Source organism: Erinaceus europaeus, chromosome 11 (genome assembly GCF_950295315.1).
Source record: "Erinaceus europaeus chromosome 11, mEriEur2.1, whole genome shotgun sequence".
Classification (NCBI taxonomy): Eukaryota; Metazoa; Chordata; class Mammalia; order Eulipotyphla; family Erinaceidae; genus Erinaceus; species Erinaceus europaeus.
The window spans coordinates 21,071,130-21,089,928 of record NC_080172.1 but is presented as its reverse complement, the minus strand read 5'-3'; the positions used below and the strand labels follow the sequence as shown (position 1 = coordinate 21,089,928).

The window sequence follows — 18,799 nt, the reverse complement described above, 5'->3', positions numbered from 1 at the left end:
GTTATTATTGTTGTCATTGTTGTTGGAAAGGACAGAGAGAAATGGAGAGGGGAGGGGAAAGACAGAGAGAGGGAGAGAAAGATAGACACCTGCAGACCTTTTTTACCGCTTGTGAAGCGACACACCTGCAGGTGGGGAGCCAGGGCTTGAACCAGGATCCTTATGCGGGTCCTTGTGCTTAGCGCCACCTGTGCTTAACCCGCTGTGCTACAGCCCGACTCCCAGTGTTTCCTTTTTATAAAGAAAAAAAAAAAAAAGAGGACAGGGCACAGTGCATCGGTGAGCTATGTGGCAACCTTGAGCAGTTAAACTGACAAATGTCTCAACTGCAAAGAGGAGATAAAACACAATAACTGAAGAAAAACGGTCTAAAATTTCCCAAAATTGATAAGAAATATGAATCCATCAATCTAAGCAGTTCAAAAATTGTCAAGTAACACAGAATGAATATTTATGAAGGGAGGAGCAAGTTGGGCTGTTACACACTTACACACTTACACACACACACACACACACACACACACACACACACAGAGCAAGACTTCGAGTGATGATGAAATCCACCCATTGGTTAGGAGCTCCTCCTGCTGGTTGTCTCAAGATATTCTTTCTGATTGTAATAATATTATTTGCTTCCCCTTAGAAGGAAAGCAAACATGGTCTGGGAGGTGGCTTAGTGATAAGGCTTTGGACTCTCAAGCATGAGATCCTGAGTTTGATTTCTGGCAGCACATGTGCCTGAGTGATGTCTAGTTATTTCTCTCTCCTCCTATCTTTCTCACTAATAAATAAATAAATAAAGTCTTTTTAAAAAAAAAAGAAGGAAAGCGAATATTTACCCTTTGATTGGAGATTTCAATTTTTGAAACTACTGAAAGTCAATCCAATTCATATCTAGTAAGTATGGGAATGCTATCAATCTGGATAATATTGGCTTTAGTAGGAAAATACTAGAGGGGAGATAAAATTCTTTTGTGCTCTAAATTCAAGCATGGAATTAGTTTCAACAGTATCTGAACAATGAAAAATTTTAAATTTATACAATTTCCAGTTACCACTAATGTTATAGATGTCCCAGTTTTCTTTCCTGTTCCATACCTCCTGTGTGTGTGTGTGTGTGTGTGTGTGTGTGTGTGTGTGTGTGTGTGTGTTGTTTTTACCAGAACATCACTCAACTCTGGCTTGTGGTGGTGGGTCTTAAACCAGAGCCTTTGGAGCCACAGGCTGAAGAGTCTCTTTGTATAATCATTCCTCAAAGAAGAGCTCATGTTGGATGTTCAGATTTCAACAAGTTCATAGGAGCATGATCAGATGGTACCATCTAAATAGACCTGCTTGATAAGATAGTTCCTGAAATGGTGGAGATGATATGTATCTTTAAATATCTTTAAACTCTATGCCATTTTTAAAAATTATTTAGTTTTTTTCACATCTGTGTGCACTCTTTTGTTATCTTTATTTATTTATTGGATAGAGACATCCAGAAATTCAGAGGGAAAGGGGTGATAGAGAGGGGGAGAGATGGAGAGACACCTGCAGCCCTGCTGCAGCACTCGCAAAGCTTTCCCCCAGGTGAAGACCGGGGACTCGAACCTGGGTCCTTGCACACTATAACATGTGCACTCAACCAGGTGTACCACCACTTGGTCCCAACATCTGGGTGTACTTTTCTGAGGAAAAGATCCTAATTTTTACCAGACCTCAAAGGAGCTGTAAACTAAAATACTTAAGAATTCTTGCCCTCCAAGTTGCCTTCATGCTTAAGTCTTTATTCTCTGTCCATATGTAGCAAAGACACTTCAACTCAAACACTTGCACACACCATATACCACCAAAGGCAAAATTCCTGAGAAAATAACTTTTAAGGTTCCCTCAGGGGAAATGAAAGACTCACATACAAGTAATACTCTCCTTACATTCTAACTAGACACATACTAGATTTAATACTATTCAAAGAACTCTCTTCTTATGCTTTTAGTATCCGTGTTATTCACTATTCTCCTCCATTCCAACACTGCCTGTTTTTAAAAAATACATTTAAAATAAAGAAAAAAACAGAAAGCAGAAGATGTAATGACTCAGAATTCTACCAATCAAGTCAACTACTTTCAGTTATTTTTTCAATTTTATTGAATTACAAAACATAAGCACAATGATTTTTTGTAAATGGGATTATAAATCTTGCATTTTTTAGCATGTTGTAAATATTTTCTTCTGCTATTATATTTTTTTCCAAGCATGGTATTAAAGATGCCTTATTCATTGTATCTATGCCATAATTTTACTTATTAGTTGATACCTATATTTCTTTCCCTTTTTTTTGTTGTAAATAAAGCTCTGAATGTCCTTGAACAGTCATTAAATATATGACTATGATCATGTAACAAATTCCTAGAATTGGAATTCAGAGCTAAAAAAAAAAATCTGTTTTTTATTCATGACTCCCAGCTATACATTTCATATTTCTAAATATCACTTGTATTTCTAATTTCTTTTATTTACATTTTTATTTTTAATTTTTTTATTATCTTTATTTTATTGGATAGAAACAACCAGAAATTGAGAGGAATGGGGACACAGAGAGGGCAAGGCAGGGGGCTGGGTGGTGGTGCACCTAGTTAAGTGCACACATTACAGTGCACAAGGACTCGAGTTCAAGCCCATGGTCCCTACCTGCAGGGAGAAAGCTTCACGAGTGGTGAAGCAGGGCTGCAGATGTCTCTCTGTCTTCTATCTCCCCCTCCCTTATCAATTTCTCTCTGTCTCTATCCAATAATAAATATATAAGATATTAAAAAGAGAGAGAGGGAAAGAGACAGAGGAACACCTGCAGCCCTGCTTCACTGCTCCTGAAGCTTTCCCACTGCAGGTGCGGACAGGGGCTTGAACCCGGGTCCTTGCACATTGTAACATGTGCTCAGCCAGGTGCACTGTCATCCAGACCCCTCACGTAGGTTTTTAAAGGAAAGTTTAACTAATTTCTCACATTTCTAGTTTTATAATGCATAAGCTTTCAAATGCTTGAAGAAAGTTTATGTAAGAAACCAAAATCAAGCAGCAACTTCTTCTTAGCACACACACACACACACACACACACACACACACACACACACACATTCAAAAGGACAAGAACAACAATGTACGGTCATAGCTGAAGTAAGGAACATTTATTTTAGTCCATCATTTTTAAACACCGTACCACAGCAAGGAATTTCCTTCTTTTAACCACTGGGTGTCCCCTGAACTCCATGTTTAGAATTTGGGCAGCTAGGACCCCTGTAAGCTAGGACCTCTGAAAACAGCTTTATTTTCAGAGCAATCTCTTATCTTTACAGCTACTGGTGGATCAACCTGCCAACGCCGATGTTCAGTGGGGAAGCAATTACAGACGCCAGACCTTCCACCTTCTGCATCCCACAGTGACCTTGGTTCCATACTCCCAGAGGGATAAAGAACAGGAAAGCTATCAGGGGACGGGGTGGGTGGTGGTGGGAATTGTACCTATGGTTTTTGTCAGTGTTTCCTTTTCATAAATATAAATTAAAAAAAAAAAGAGGTGGGACACAATGGTTATGCAAAGAGACTCTCATGCCTAAGGCTTCCAAATTCAGGGATCAATGCCCCCACCCCCACCATCTTAGCCAGAACTGAGCAGTGCTCTAGTTAAAAAAAAAAAAAAAAGGAGGGGAAAGGGGAGAAATGGCCATACAGCATTGTGTCCCATCAGTAACTCTGGTGGAAAAAAATGTAAGCAGGCCAGAGGGATAGCTCACATGGGAAGGTGACTGCTTCCTTAAATGGGTGATCTACTTTCCTGCTCCTGTACACATGTGGAGCCTGAAGGTACTCAGGTTAGTCTCAGTGCTGTGTTTGGTCTCCCTTCTCTCTCTCTCTCTCTCTCTCTCTCTCTTTCCCTCCCTCCCCACTCCATCTACCTGAAGAAGTTGGTTCAGAGTGGCAAAGTTCCAGTGGTAAAAAAAATATCAGTAACAAAAAATAAAAAGCAAAAAATTCTATTCAGAGAAGCAATTTTTATCATAAACACTTAAAACTACAATTGGAATGTGAACACAAGGTCAATTGAACTCTCAAGTTCATATGAGAGGGACAATTTTTTTCAAAAGTGCATCTGAAAATTTCAGATATCAGAATGATACACTTCTGGAATGTAGAAAAGCCCAAAGATTAAGGTTCTTGAGGTCAAATTAGACCACTTCAGAATCAGAGGCTTGATTTGCAGAATAGTCCAGAGACATCATCCTTAATGAGAATAACTAACCAGGAAGTCTAAGGATCTAACAAATTTGATAAATACACATTTAAAATCCATTCACAAATTCTTTTCCTCGATAGTGTTTGATTAATAAATTATTCCAAGAGCTGGGGGTGGGGGGACACTCAGTGGGTAGGATGCATGTTTTCCATCTGTGAGGTACTAGGTTCCACTCCTCACACAACTTGAGAGCATCAAGGACAGAGAAAGGACAAATTCTATGTATGGGAGAGCAATGCTCTGGTGTCTTCCTCTCCTCTGACCACTTGTAAACATATAAAACAAAATGCTGAGCCAGGAAGGTAGCTCAATAGGAAAGAGTCCATGTGTGAGGTTTGAAACTTTTGCCCCTTTTTTTTTTAATTACATTTCCTGTATATTGGGAAAATTTTCAAGAAATTTCTAATGTGTGGTACATTTGAGGATTCTCTTTTTTGTGTGTATACATGCAGACTTCATCTTCATTTCATTTTGCTTATCTGATGTTCATGACATAAATCCATACAAACTGGAAAGAAGAGTTACCTGTGCAGAGATTCTGCTTGTTTAACAGCCTCCTAAGAAGAGAAGAAATAGCTCCAAAGGCGATCTACCTATAACATCCAAATCTCCTATTCAGGATCTTTCCTTTGGTCCGGTAATTATGGAACTATTTCCAGCTCAGACCCTTTTTCTAGTCTTTCTACTGATCATCACTGCAACCTCCTTGGCTTCTCTGTGCCTTCGGTTGCTTCTTCTTTGACTTGTTTCCACTGATGACTCTTTGCTACCTCCCCCATGCAAGCACTTGTCAGACTGTGCCTTTGGTTTCTCCTCTCTGTACCCTCTCTCTTCCTTCAGTAGTCCGGACAGATATTTTAGCTGTGAGGGTTAGAAAGGAAGACAGAGGGAGTCTGGCGTAGCGCCATGGGTTAAGCGCACGTGGCGCGAAGCGCAAGGACCGGCGCAAGGATCCTGGTTCGAGCCTCTGGCTCCCCACTTGCAGGGGAGTCTCTTCACAAGAGGTGAAGCAAGTCTGCAGATGTCTATCTTTATCTCCTGCTCTCTGTCTTCCCCTCCTCTTTCCATTTCTCTGTCCTATCCAACAACAACGACATCAATAACTACAACAATAAAACAACAAGGGCAACAAAAGGGAATATATATGACGGAGTGTGACTAGTTTCAAAGGCAATGTGTTAAAATAATTTATGCTGAGGAAAAGCAAAATAATCATAGTTAGTCTAAAGAAGAGCCATTAAATAAAATGTAGAAAGAAAGAGGGAATAGCTGAAAAGTGAGGCCATAGAAAGGGGAAGAAGACTTAGTCCCTGCTTCCTCCAACCAAAGTATTTCACTGTCTCCAGTGATTTTTTTTTTTTTTGAAACTGTAACATTTTTCAAAGTGCTTCAGAATCATGGCAAACCAGCAGAAAGGGTCATCTTAAAAAGAAAACAAGAGAAAAGCAGAGAAGAAATAAAAGTGTATTTGCAAATCTTTCCTATACAATGTACTCAGAAGACTGTTGATATATAAGAATCACCCTAGGGTAAGTGGTTAAAATGCTAATTCCTTGATCCCCTGTAATTAGATCTGACCAGTCAGATTCTCTGCCTCTGTAATCCAAGACTGAATTTTTCCTACTCTTTTTTTTTGTCTCCAGGGTTATCGCTGTGGCTCGGTGTCTGCAATAGAAATCCACTCCTCCTGGAGGCCATTTTTCCATTTTGTTGTTAATAGTTGTTGTCATTATTGTATTTTGTTGTTGCTGTTGTTGGATAGGACAGAGAGAAATCTAGAGAGGAGGGGAAGACAGAAAGGGAGAGACAGACAGACACCTGCAGACCTGCATCACGGCTGGTGAAGCGACTCCCCTGCAGGTGGGGAGCTGGAGGTCAGGTCGAACCAGGATCCTTATGCTGGTCCTTAGGCTCTGAGCCATGTGCACTTAACCTGTTGCACTACCGCCCGGCCCCTTTTCCTACTCTCCTGAGGTGATTCTTAGGCAAGTTAAACTTGAAAATCATTGCATTACTTCATGTAGTGTTTTGAACAATGAGGACTACTGAGCTTTAAGCAATTTTTATGCTATGAAAATGTTCTATATGTTTAGCAAGTATACTATAATAATTAGACTGAAGTATCAAATATTATGATGAGCTATGGGGTTCAGCTTCCACAAACGAACTGTTTTAATAAGTTATTACAAATTATTATGTATACTGTTTTATAATGTAATGTTATTTATGATAAGTATTATACATATTCAGTCTTTAGATTCATGATTTCAGATTATTATCCCTTATAAATTTGCCACTCTGTTATATTTAAGAAGCTAATAAAAAGTTTTAAAAAATTAAAATAATAGACTTATTAAAATTAATTTAGAAAATTGAGGTCTTGCAAATGCTCTGTGCAACATTTCTTTTATTGATAGAAGACAGACAGACACAGAGAGAGAAAGAGAGAGAGAGAGACACCATAGCAGCAAAGCTTCATCTACTGTCAGAGCACTTCTCATAGGGTATTGGGCCCAGCGATTCAGGTTACCTGACTAACGACCTATCTCTCTGCCCCCCCCCCCCCAATTACAAGCTTTAATACAGTTCATTTTCAGAATAACATTGAAGCGATCTATTCATTAGGTTTCCAGGATTTAAGTTATACTCTGTTGTCAGTAATGTTATCCTTCAAATAACATTGATCTGTCAACATTTGATTCAGATATCATAGGTCATAAGGTACAGTTTTCTTGAACCAGAAATTTTGGTGGAACCCAAGATATGTTTGTTTATTTTCATGAAAGAAAATGACAAGAGATCAGAGCACTGCACAGCTCTGGATTATGTTGGTGCCAGCAATTGAACCTGTGACCTCTGGTGTCCAGGCACACAGATTCTCTGCTCTAACACACTGAGGTGTCCCTCCATTATTCTACAGGTATGTCTAGTGCTGAAATCAATAATTTTCTCAACAGTTTGGGGGAAACGTATTGTAAACATATCACAATAAAAGACATATCTGGAGAAGTTTTTAGTTATCCACATATTAGTTACTAAAAGAACTCTTCAGCTTGAAAGTCTAATTTTTTTTTTATTTACTGGGGCACTCTATTGTGTTTTAACATGTAAAGATAGTCTTATATTTATACCAAGATATAATCATATTCTATTTTATTTGAAGACTTATTGAGATTCAACTCCTATGCCATCAGGCAAAATTGTGTAATTAAAAAGAAAAAAAATACTTTGAAATTGACTGGCCCTGGATTCAAATTCTTATTTTGTCACTTATTAGTGACAAAAAAAGTATGATACAAAAAACGGCCTCAAATCCAGGCAGTCAGATTATAGAACAAGCACTGGAAGCCATAATCTACTGTCTCCAAGGACACCAACATTTGTATCGAGTGAACTGTATGGAGAATATGGTTCTTCAAAGTCTCCACAGCAGATGAGAAAAAAAAGTTGCTCTCACTATGACCTCTGCATGGCACAGAATTTTAAACAAGATTTTAGCTATTTATTTATTGGATATAGAAAGAGATAAATCACAAGGGAATGAGCAGAGCCTAGAGAGGGAGAGAGAGACAGCAATTGAAAAGGAGAGTGAGGGAGAGAGAGAGAGAGAGACAGGGAGACAGAGAGAGAGAGACAGAGAGAGAGAGAGAGAGAGAGACTGTAGCACTGCTTTCCCACTTGTGAAGTTTCCTTCCTGCAGCTGGGGACTGGAGGCTTGAACCAAGGTCTTTGTACCATGTATAATCAGCACTGGCTCAGAATGTCCTGAATTTTGCAAACTTTTCATAAATCATCCTGAATATGTGTCATGGGATAAATAGTCGGCTGAAATATGTGCATAATGCTTTAATTTGAGGTATATATATGGGCATGGGAGAATGAACCTGAAAACGCTGTCTGCCTCGCCTGTCTCTGAGTCCACTGGAGGAGCCACTGCCCCAGCCAGACCTTGTGGCATGGGAGAATGAAACCAAAACTTTGCCCAAGGTGACACTGCTGAACTGCCTGCCCAGCACATTTTTTAGAAGATTCATTTATTTCTCAATGAGAGAAGAGGGGAGGAAAGAGAGAATCAGAGCACCATTCTGGCACATGCAATGCCAGACATGGAACTTAGGTTATCCTGCCCCAAAGTTCAGCATTTTTTTCTACTATACCACCTACATAGTTGCTAATTTTTCAGTATATATCTTAGTGATGGGGAAAGAAACAGAGAGACACCAAAACACCATTTCACTATCCAGGTAGTTCCTTTGGTGCTGTCGTTGGTGCTTCCATATGGTACTAGGAATTGAACCAGGGCCTTCCTTATACATGGTAAGGTGTATGTTTGCCCCACAGGCACATCACCGGGGTCCTATTCATTGTAGGTCTTGAACTTAAAACTTCATGGACCACTCATGAAGCTGGTAGTCTCTACATAATAAGAAAATACTATACTATCTATGTGAACAAGTTTCACCCTTGGGGAGTCCAGACATAACCTACATTATTTCATGATGAAATACATATTGAAGTAGAGAATTAAACACAGATGATTGCCCAGAAAGAGGAGATAAGAAATGCCTGTGACTGCTGATCACCGTTGAACTCAGAAGCCTAGAGCCTTCTGTTAAAGTCACGAGTTCCACATAACTAATAAGCAGAACAGAGGCTAAAGTGAAGACTCATTATATAGGTTAAACCTGAAGAAAACTAGAAAAGGAGAGACTTGATTCAAGAAGTTAAAAATTATCAATAAGAATTAATCTTAAGAGTTCCTTGTATATTCCTTGTATAGGGAGATAGCAGAATTATTATGTAAAATGACTTTTATGCTTGAGGCACCAAGGTCCCTGTTCAATCTCCAGAGCCACTATAAGCGAGAGCTGAGAAGTGCTCTGAACATATATGTATAGATTCCTAATATAAGACATTCTTGTATAAGCACTCTAGAGAATTCTCAGAACACTAGGAATGGATCTCAAACAATGCAAAGCAACACCCTCTGAAAGATCTTCTTGTCTTACTCCTGAATATTCAGGCTCCTCATTCAGAAAGTGCAGCTACCTAGAAAGTCTGGTGATCACACATCTTGGGTAGGAGTTCCCTTCATAAATCATCTACCTTTATTCCCCATCAGTGACTCTGCGTGTCTCTTCTTCTAAAGAGATTCAAGGTCATAACTCCTGGAAGCCAACTAAGTGGAAATGAGGGTATATTTAGTTTTAATTGAATGGGACAGGATGTGGGAAGAGGAGTTTCTAGGTGGAGTGTGGCAGGGACTGACTACTACTGTGTAAGTGGGTCTCTTAGGTAAAGGGGTCCCCTTGGTGGCAGATGAAGGAAAGTTCTACTGGCAGTATGTCCGAAAGAGGGAAGATTTTTCCAGACACTGCATTTTATACAGTTGATGTTCTGTATGGATTGAAAGACCATTAGATGGTGGAAATTTTGCCAGAAGTTTGCACATCCACCTGTCAAACTGACACAGATACACAGAGACTCAATGTGGTGAGAACAGAGTTAAGGATGAGTTATGATAAGCTATTACTGCTAACATGCCTGAGATGTAGGCAGAACTCTACTTAGAAATGAGGATAAAGGAACGTGGTATTAAGAAACACTGTAGAGAAAGGAAGCATTATAATCCTTAAGATTTAGAGAGTTCTCATAAAATTATACTAACTGAAAGACCTCAAGGCCATTATGCTTAGTGACATACCACAAGAAGAATTTAGTAAAAAAAATAAAAATAAAAATAAATCCTTGGTAGAAAACAAGAAGGGGCCTGAGCAGTGAGCTCCAAATTGAGAATCTGAGATAGAGAGATAACAGAGGGAGACAGAGAGGTGACAGGAGGTAAGACAGGAGTACAAAGAAGTAAGTAAACAAATGCTAAACCCATGCCTACGCAGGATATTTCAGAGAGAAGAGTTAAAATTTCAAGGGCAAAGTTAGATGATAGAAATCAAAATATGGGGAAATAAACTTCAAAAACTCTCCCAGAAAGCGAAGATCAGGAACATCCTAAGAATGCTGTGAGGCAAAGGAGTAAAACGGAAGTCTGATCTCATTTAAAAAGAAGCCAGACCTCTGCTATAGCAGGGACTAACTTGAGGGGATCTTGCTGAGTGAAACAAATCACAAAGAGAAAGACAAACAACGAGCAACCTTGCTGATAAGGGTTTAGGAAACAAAACAAGTGGCAGGGCTAAACATGTAGAGACCCTATCAAGCTCAGGCAAAAATTACTAATGTCATGGGCCCCTTGGAATATTCTACCATATTCTTTCTCTCTCTTCTCTCTCTTTCCCCTTCTTCCCCTTTTCCCCTCCCTCTCCCTCTCTCTCTCCCTCTCTTTCTCTCTGTCACTCATCCTCCTGCAGCACTGCTTCACCACTCACAAAGCTTTCCTCCTGCGGGGGGATGTGGTGGTGGTGGTGTTGTCAGGGCCTTGACCCAGGTCCTAGGATACTGCAACATGTGTGTTTAGCCTGTTGAGCCACTGACTGGCCCCTTGTCATTCATTCATTCATTCTATATATATATCATCCAGGAGTGCTAGAGTTGTGTGTGCACTGAGCCTCAATAATAACCTTGGTGAAACACACACACATACACACACACACACACACACACACACGAAAACCAATCTTTCTACAAAAATAAACCAAAACCAAAAGCAAAAGTAGGCTTCCTCTGGTATCTTCTCTAGAGTACAAAAAGCCAGGGAACAGGCCTATTTGTGTAATTATATATTGAATTTCTGTGTGCAATCCAGATTAAGACAGTCACAGACCCACACAACTTTCAGAATGTCACCATTCATGCTTCCTCCCTTAAAACACCTTAAAATAGAGAAATCCATGATAATTTGTAACTAAGAAACAGGAGGACACAAAGACCAATGGAATTTTGAACCTTCTTAGTCAGAATAACCTCTCAATTCAGATCCCCAGGTGGAAGCTGCAGGGGTGGGGTAGCTGAGCCTGGCCCTGCATGTCAGTCTGGTGAGATCACCTGACCCTGGGCTGCACCTCACCAGCTCTGCCTCTGGCTCAGCACTGTGAATGACCTTGTGCAGCCACGGTCAATGATTCACAATAGATATCCACTCTTGTCTATTCAACCACTGGTCAAAAAGAATATAGTTAGACATTGGTTCAATAATATATTCTGGTATCTACGCAATAACATCCCTGCAAAGGATGTGCGCGCGCACACACACACACACACACACACACACACACACACTGGTGGAACTAAAAAACATCATGTTAAGTGAGATAAGTAAAAAAAAAAAAAAAAGGACAACTATCAAATGATTTCACTCCTTTGTATGCAATTTCATCACCACTCTGACTTGCTGGGTTTTTTTTTTCCCCACTCAGATTTAGAAAGAGACAGAGAAAATGAGTGGAATTACAGCACTAGAGCTTCCTGCAGTGGCACAGTATCTCTACTGCGGTGCTGGGATTTCAGCTCCAGCTGAATGTGTCAAGGCATGTATCTTAGCTAGTGAATATTACTCAACCCCAAATTACTCGAAAAATGATTTTTCACATATTTAAGATTCACTACCCAGGGCTGGAGGAATAAATACTTGTAACTATAAATATAGGATATAAACACAGGAACTTGAATTTACACATACAGTTCTGTAGCAATCAATATAGCTAAATGGTGAAGACGCTGAGTAATATTCTTTGCTTTTCAGGAGTACGAATTATTCTTGTGATTTTTTTTAAAGGCTGATTTCATTCAAAGAAAATAATTCAGAAAGACTTTCAAATGTCGGGAGTCATTCAGAACCCAACAAATACATTTTGGAAGGAGTAAATGCAAACACTGAGGAAAAGGGGGGAAAAAGGTATTAGATATCTTTTCCTTTAAGACACAGTTTGCTATTCAATTTCTATTTATATCACTCTTTTACCCACAAAATACTTCTATTATTAATTCTAAAGTTCTGAAAAAATAGCTCTGTGGGATGACACCCAGCTTACATTTTAAATTCCATGACTCAAAACTTCACTGAAATATGTCGTGAAAATGCCCATACTCCCCCACTAAAGCTAGATGGATCCATCAAATACTTTAAATAGATTTTGATTACTAGTTTGGGAAGACTTTTTTGTTCCACTGAATTTAAAAGTGTTAATGTGAAATGTCTTCATGGTTTTTGTCCTGCCCGGTAGTCATTCTATCTTTGGCTTTTTATCCCATGAAACTTTGGGTTCTACAATTGCTCTACTTCCTGAAAAACTTAACAAAGCATAAAGACTGGAGTAAACAAACCATGTTACAGTCATACAAACACTCTAATCCATCTTCAAGTATCTGCATTGCTAATGCAACGTATAGGTAAAATAAGTTTTTAGTTACATGATTTTAGTCTTTAAGGAAGTTCATCTACGCTGATGACATCTGCTGTGCAACTCAGGCATCCAAGTTTGACATCCTCGAGGAAACACTCATGAAAGATATGTCTCTGATATCTGATTACTGTAAAAAATGGCAACTAATCCCTAGCACTGCAAAAACGGTATCATCTGTTTTCCATCTACACCATGCCTCGGCCGCGTGAGCTTAATGTGCAGCTTGGCGATACAAGAATCCGGCATGAAGCCCAACCAGTCTATCTTGGAGTTACTCTCGATCGCACTCTGTCATTTCACAAACATTTCATAAAAACTGCAGCAAAGGTGGGCGCAAGGAATAACATCATTGCAAGACTGCATTGCAAGACTGGCCAGCTCCTCATGGGGCGCGAGCGCTTCCACACTACGATCATCATCTCTGGCATTCTGCTATTCCACTGCAGAATACTGTGCCCCAGTATGGTTCCGTAGCCCCCATGTCCACTTGGTCGATTCCAAATTATATTCCTCCATGAGGATAATTTCTGGAACCATCCGTTCCACCCCGGTTCCATGGCTGCCAGTTCTTAGCAACATCGCCCCACCAGATATTCGTCGGGATGCAGCATCATCTAAGTTCATTTCCCACGTCTACGCTAGACCGGACCTGCCAATATACGCGGATATCTTCGCCCACCCTGTCCAACGCTTGACGTCTCATCACCCAATCTGGTCCCCTACGCCTACACTGAACTTCTCTGTTCCAGACTCTTGGAAACAGAGTTGGCAGTCAGCTGAGGTAAAGAACAAACACCTCATCACAGACCCCTGCAAGCGTCAACCCGGCTTTGACCTAGCACGTTATGACTGGGCCCTCCTCAATCGCTACCGAACAGGCCATGGCCGGTGCACCGCTATGTTCCATCGCTGGGGAGCCAGAGACGACCCGAACTGCCCCTGCGGCTCCAGACAGACTATGACCCACATAGTCAACGACTGCCACCTCTCCAGATTCAAAGGAGGTCTCGAAACTTTACATCAGGCTCAACCTGACGCTGTTGACTGGCTACGGAAGAAGGGCAAACACTAGAAGAAGAAGAAGTAAAAGTGGTGCAGATATTTAAGAATTACTTAGCAGGGTCACCAGATGTTGGTGCACCTGGCTGAGTGCACAGGTTACTCAGCTCAAGCAACCAGGTTCAAACCTAGTCCCTATCTGCTGGGGAAGTTTCATGAGTTTGAAGCAGTGCTTCTCTCTCTCTCTCTCTCTCTCTCTCTCTCCATCTCTCTCTCTCTCTCTCTCCTTCCTTCTCAATTTTTATCTTATTAAATGAATAAGTAAAAAACTAAAATATTTGAAAAAGGAATTACCTAGTAAATGCTTAGGAATTCTATCCTAAAAAATAAAAACTACATATGATAGCAGAAGAGAAAGAGGTCTGAAATTCAAAGACAGACATGCATAATTTTAAAGATTTATTTACTTTATTATACTATGTGGGGGGCAAGAGAGGAAGAGAAAAGGCTAGAGCATTTCTGAGCTCAGGCATAAGGTAAAGCCAGGGATTGAACATGTGACTTCTGGGATTTCAGGTATGAGTTAGTGCTCTAAAAGTCTGAGTTATCTCCCAAGTCCTCATTCCCAGATATTTTTACATGTGACAATAGTGCTTTTTACCTAAACCTAATCTTATCTGCTGCTTCCCAAAGTCCACTACTGTACTTTTTTTTCCAAGTAAAATGCATCTGGAAGAAAGAAAATATTCAAGAAGTATCCCTGAGGATGAAACGCATATTTCAAAACTGAGTTTGGTTCAGAAGACTTGGATTGGTCTTAACAAGTAAATTTGCATATACTTGGTGACAACACATTATTTGACCTTTGGAGGGATGGACTAATTTGCATATGAATTACCAAAATCCAGTCTAAGCTCTCAAATCCTAATTCCTGTTCAATAGTCATAGGTAGGAAACTATTTGGGAACAAGAAGCCATTTGCGTAATTCTCTTGATAACCTTGAGAAGATAAATGGAAGGTCACCAAGCATGAGTGGCAGCCAAGACAAATAATGAATCCAGATTGCATATGGTCTTATAATAATGAACACAAAGGCTAAAATAATGGCAAACACAGAATGACTTCATTGAGTCATTTAACTACGGGGCTAAGGCATCTCACCAGCGGCTCATCTCCACATAACATAAAGAGTCACAGACATAAAGAATCTGAAGACTGACTACATTGGAGATATTCCTTGATCACCAAGTCATCTTACCCACAGGTCTGCACACCCTATAGACAAATACAGTTAAAAGTTGGTGAGAGAATAAGCCATCTTTAATCTCAGTCTATAAATATCTCTGTAATGTTTTACCCCACAGAAGCAAGACAAAGCTCCCATGCCTTCTTGTCTTCTGCTGGTCAGGACAGAGCAAAACATCTATGTCTATCTAGCCTCTGGCACAAATGCAGATGTTGTGGATCAGAAATTCTCAGAACAGTTATGAAACAATATTGTAATTGTTTGAATTACTGATAAGAAGACATAGGTTTCCTTGAGGTGGAAATTTGTTTCTTTCCATTCCAATCTGAAAAGTACAGCGCACCTCTACTGGCACAGAAGTCTTACATTCTTTCCCACTGCCTTTGTAGCAGCAGTTTGCCCAAGCCCTTCCCAAGTCTGGGAATAAAATGCTTTAGAGTTCAGACAGTACCAAAAAAAAAAAAATATATATATATATATATATATATATATATATATATATATATAAATATATATATATATATATAAAACAGTGTGTTAGCAGTAGCTTCCTATACCACAATGCATGTGTACACAAGACATAATATTCAGGGGCCAAATGGTGATGCACCTGGGTTAAGCGCTCACATTACAATGCACAAGGACCTAGGTTCGAGCCCCCAGTCTCGACCCGCAGGGGGAAAGCTTCATGAGTGGTGAAGCAGTGGTGCAGGTCTCTCTTTCTCTCTCTATCTCTATCTATCTATCTTTCCCTTCCCTCTCAATTTCTCTGTCTCAATCTAATAAATAAATAAAGATAAGGAAAAATTTTAAAAGACATAATATTCATGCTTCTAATATCTAAGTATCAATATAATTGGTAAGAATAATACAATAAAAATTAACCTACTAGACACACTGGAAAAATATTTCCTTTTTGTGCAAATAATAATATTGGTTAATATTTAAAGAGAGAAATATCCAAGAAGTACTATTTATTGACTTCAGAAAATGCATAATCTAGTTTCTAATCTGAAAAGTAATTGATAGAAACTTATATAGGAATATAGAGCAGAGATGATAAGGGAACTAAGTGGCGCATATGGATTTTTCAAGTAGTAAAAGGGAAAATGTGATGGTCACATGAAACTTAATTTTTATAACTTCACAAAAAATAGAGGATGAACTCTTAATATAAGTTACCATTTAATCTTAAATAAATATTTGTGTTGAAGACCGGGAAGTGGCAGTTGGAGTGACATCCTGAGTTACATCCTAGTATCACATGTGCCATAATGAGCCTCTGTTTCTCTCCCGTTCCTCCTCTCTCTTTCATACATAAGTAAATATTTTTAAAAGCAATAGTTGTCTTTTATGGGTATAAGAAAATCACCACAAAGTTTCTTTTCTTTTCTTTCTTTCTTTCTTTCTCTCTCTCTCTCTCTCTCTCTCTCTCTCTCTTTCTTTCTTTCTTTCTTATTTTTTGACTACAGGGTTATCGCTGGGGCTCAGTGCCTGCACTATGAATCCACTGCTCCTGGAGGCCATTTTTCCCATTTTGTTGCCCTTGTTGTTGGTTTGTTGTAGTTGCTATTGTTGTCAGGCTACTGTTGTTGGTAGATAGAACAGAGAGAAGTCTAGAGAGGAAGGGAAGACAGAGAGAAGAGAAAGACAGACACCTGCAGACCTGTTTCACCGCTTGTGAAGCAACCCCCTGCAGGTGGGGAGCTGGGGGCTCAAACGGGGATCCTCACGCCGGCCCTGCTTTGCGCCATGTATGCTTAACCTGCTGTGCTACTGCCAGCCCCCCAAAGTTTCTTAAGGTACTGTACTTGGATAGTGTGCTGCTTTGCCACTTACGCAATCTAGTTTCAAGTGGTCTCTCTCCTTCTCTGACTCCCTCTCGTGACTAAAAAAGAACAACATAAGCTATATGTTTAGTGATCCTCTTAGAATAGGGGGCAGTGTGTCAGTCTCATAACCAAAACTATATCTCCATGGGTATTGGTAACGGAAAATAGCAGTGGAAAACTGAGGAGTAGTGGTCCAAGAAAGTGACACAGTGGATGATAAAACATTGGACCCTCAAGCATGAGGTCCTATGTTCAATCCCCGACAGCACACATACCAGAGTGATGTCTGGTTCTTTCTCTTTCTCATCAATCAATAAATAAAATTCAAAAAAGAGAAAGAAAGGAAGGAATAAAGAAAGAAAGGAAGAAAAGAGAAGAAAATTGAGGCGTAAACCTTAGCGTAGAGTTCACAGCAGGTCTAGCCTTAAAACCCTATTTGCATATTGATATTTCAAAACTGCAGAAAATAAGCAGAAAGAACTAACTTTCCATCAACATATTGATCGTAATGGATCTCTTTTGTGTATTTAAATATTCACACACCTTTCAAGACATTTGACAAATTGGGAAGACACAATTTCTATTGAAAGAAATTTCTATTCTATGGAGGTTTGAAATGTAAAAGGCAGCTCAAGGGAGGCAAGTTCAGTCCCTTTGGAAGACAGCACTTTCACTTGCCCTTCCATGGGGACGTAGGCCAGTGTTCACAATGCATACAACAGAGCATCATTCTGTAAAAGGAGAAATTCACAGGCTCAAAGAAAACCCATAGCAAAGTGGGAAGATTTTATTTTACTAGTATTTCTTGTTGTGATGGTGGTCTGGTGTCGGACTGCACCGCGGAGAAGAGAGTGGACGTCCAGAGCAAAGGGGTACACAAATCTTTATTATAGGATGGGGGAGGTTTGGTTCAGACCACGTGGAGCCAGTCGGCAATGGCCGTCCCCACTACCTGACCACGGGGGGAGAGCAGGGAGCGAGACCTCAGAGAGGGAGAGCTGAGGGCCCAGAGGGGGGGGGGTGAGGGGGCTTTTTATGGGGCGACAACCAGGGGTGACGTGTAGGGCCAGGATTGGTTGAAGGGGGCACTGCTAGGATTTCGTGGGGCGTAGTAAAACCTGGGGGCGGAGACTGCAACAGAATAACTCCTCAGCAACATCTCCTCCTATCCCTTTATATCTAAATGGACACAGTAAAGAAAAATGGAATGGAGCAGGCTTAAATGTTTTAGAGGAATGCCATGCTCAGGTGGGAATTTCTACCATGTCCATCTAAATAAAACAGCTCTTTCTTTCCTCCTTTTGTTTATAAACCTGAATAATTGGTTTATCTAGTCTACTCCTGTTTTCTTTTTATAGTACACTCTTGCAAAATAATAATAATAATAATAAGGATTTCCCTTTCCACTACATATTTTGTATTCTCTTTAAAATTTATCAGATTTTCATAGAAGGAAAAAAAGAAAAAGAAAAAAAAAAGACTCACCAGTTCCACTTCCTTTAAGGAAAATATCCATTTATAACTAAATTCTACTTCTAAATGGACGTTACTAACAAATGCTCCTTTACCAGAAACACTATTTCTTATTTTAAAATACTATACACTTATATTCTTGAATTATATCTTAGTTAAAACTAATCTGATCAATATTGTAACAGGAGAACTTGGCTATCTCATTGTTATTTATTTTAAGAATGACCACTGAAAAGCAAGAGAAAAATATAAATCCAAGTTTTTAGAAATTACCTCATCTGGTCCTTTCTTTTCTCCTTGTTTATATGATGATCCATTGGTTTTTTCATTGGCATGCTAAAAATTTTTTTAAGAAAAAGAAAAAGATAATGGTTACTGGGAGGTAGTTATACAGATATTTAATAGTAACTTTCCTCCTAAAGGGCAGATGTAGGGTTTAAAAACCTGGCCCTTTAATCTTCCTTCTGAGAATGTCAGCCCTGCAACAATGTTTGTAGCTTTCATAAATCAAGGTAATCTACAGACATTCATCTAGGATGTTGAAAGTCGGTCTATAATTAATCAGACACAGATCTGATGATGATCCCAAGCCGGCATCTTGTCTCTTACAAAATG

At 39.6% G+C, this 18,799-nt stretch overlaps 1 protein-coding gene across 1 annotated transcript in view; it reads right to left on the bottom strand.

Moving 5' to 3' along the window:
• CAST (calpastatin) overlaps nt 1–18,799 on the bottom strand; it is a 142,120-nt gene that overhangs the window by 107,690 nt on the left and 15,631 nt on the right. The window contains exon 2 of the mRNA XM_060201193.1: nt 18,458–18,520. Coding sequence (XP_060057176.1) covers nt 18,458–18,520 — 63 coding nt within the window. The remainder of the gene's footprint in view (nt 1–18,457; nt 18,521–18,799) is intronic.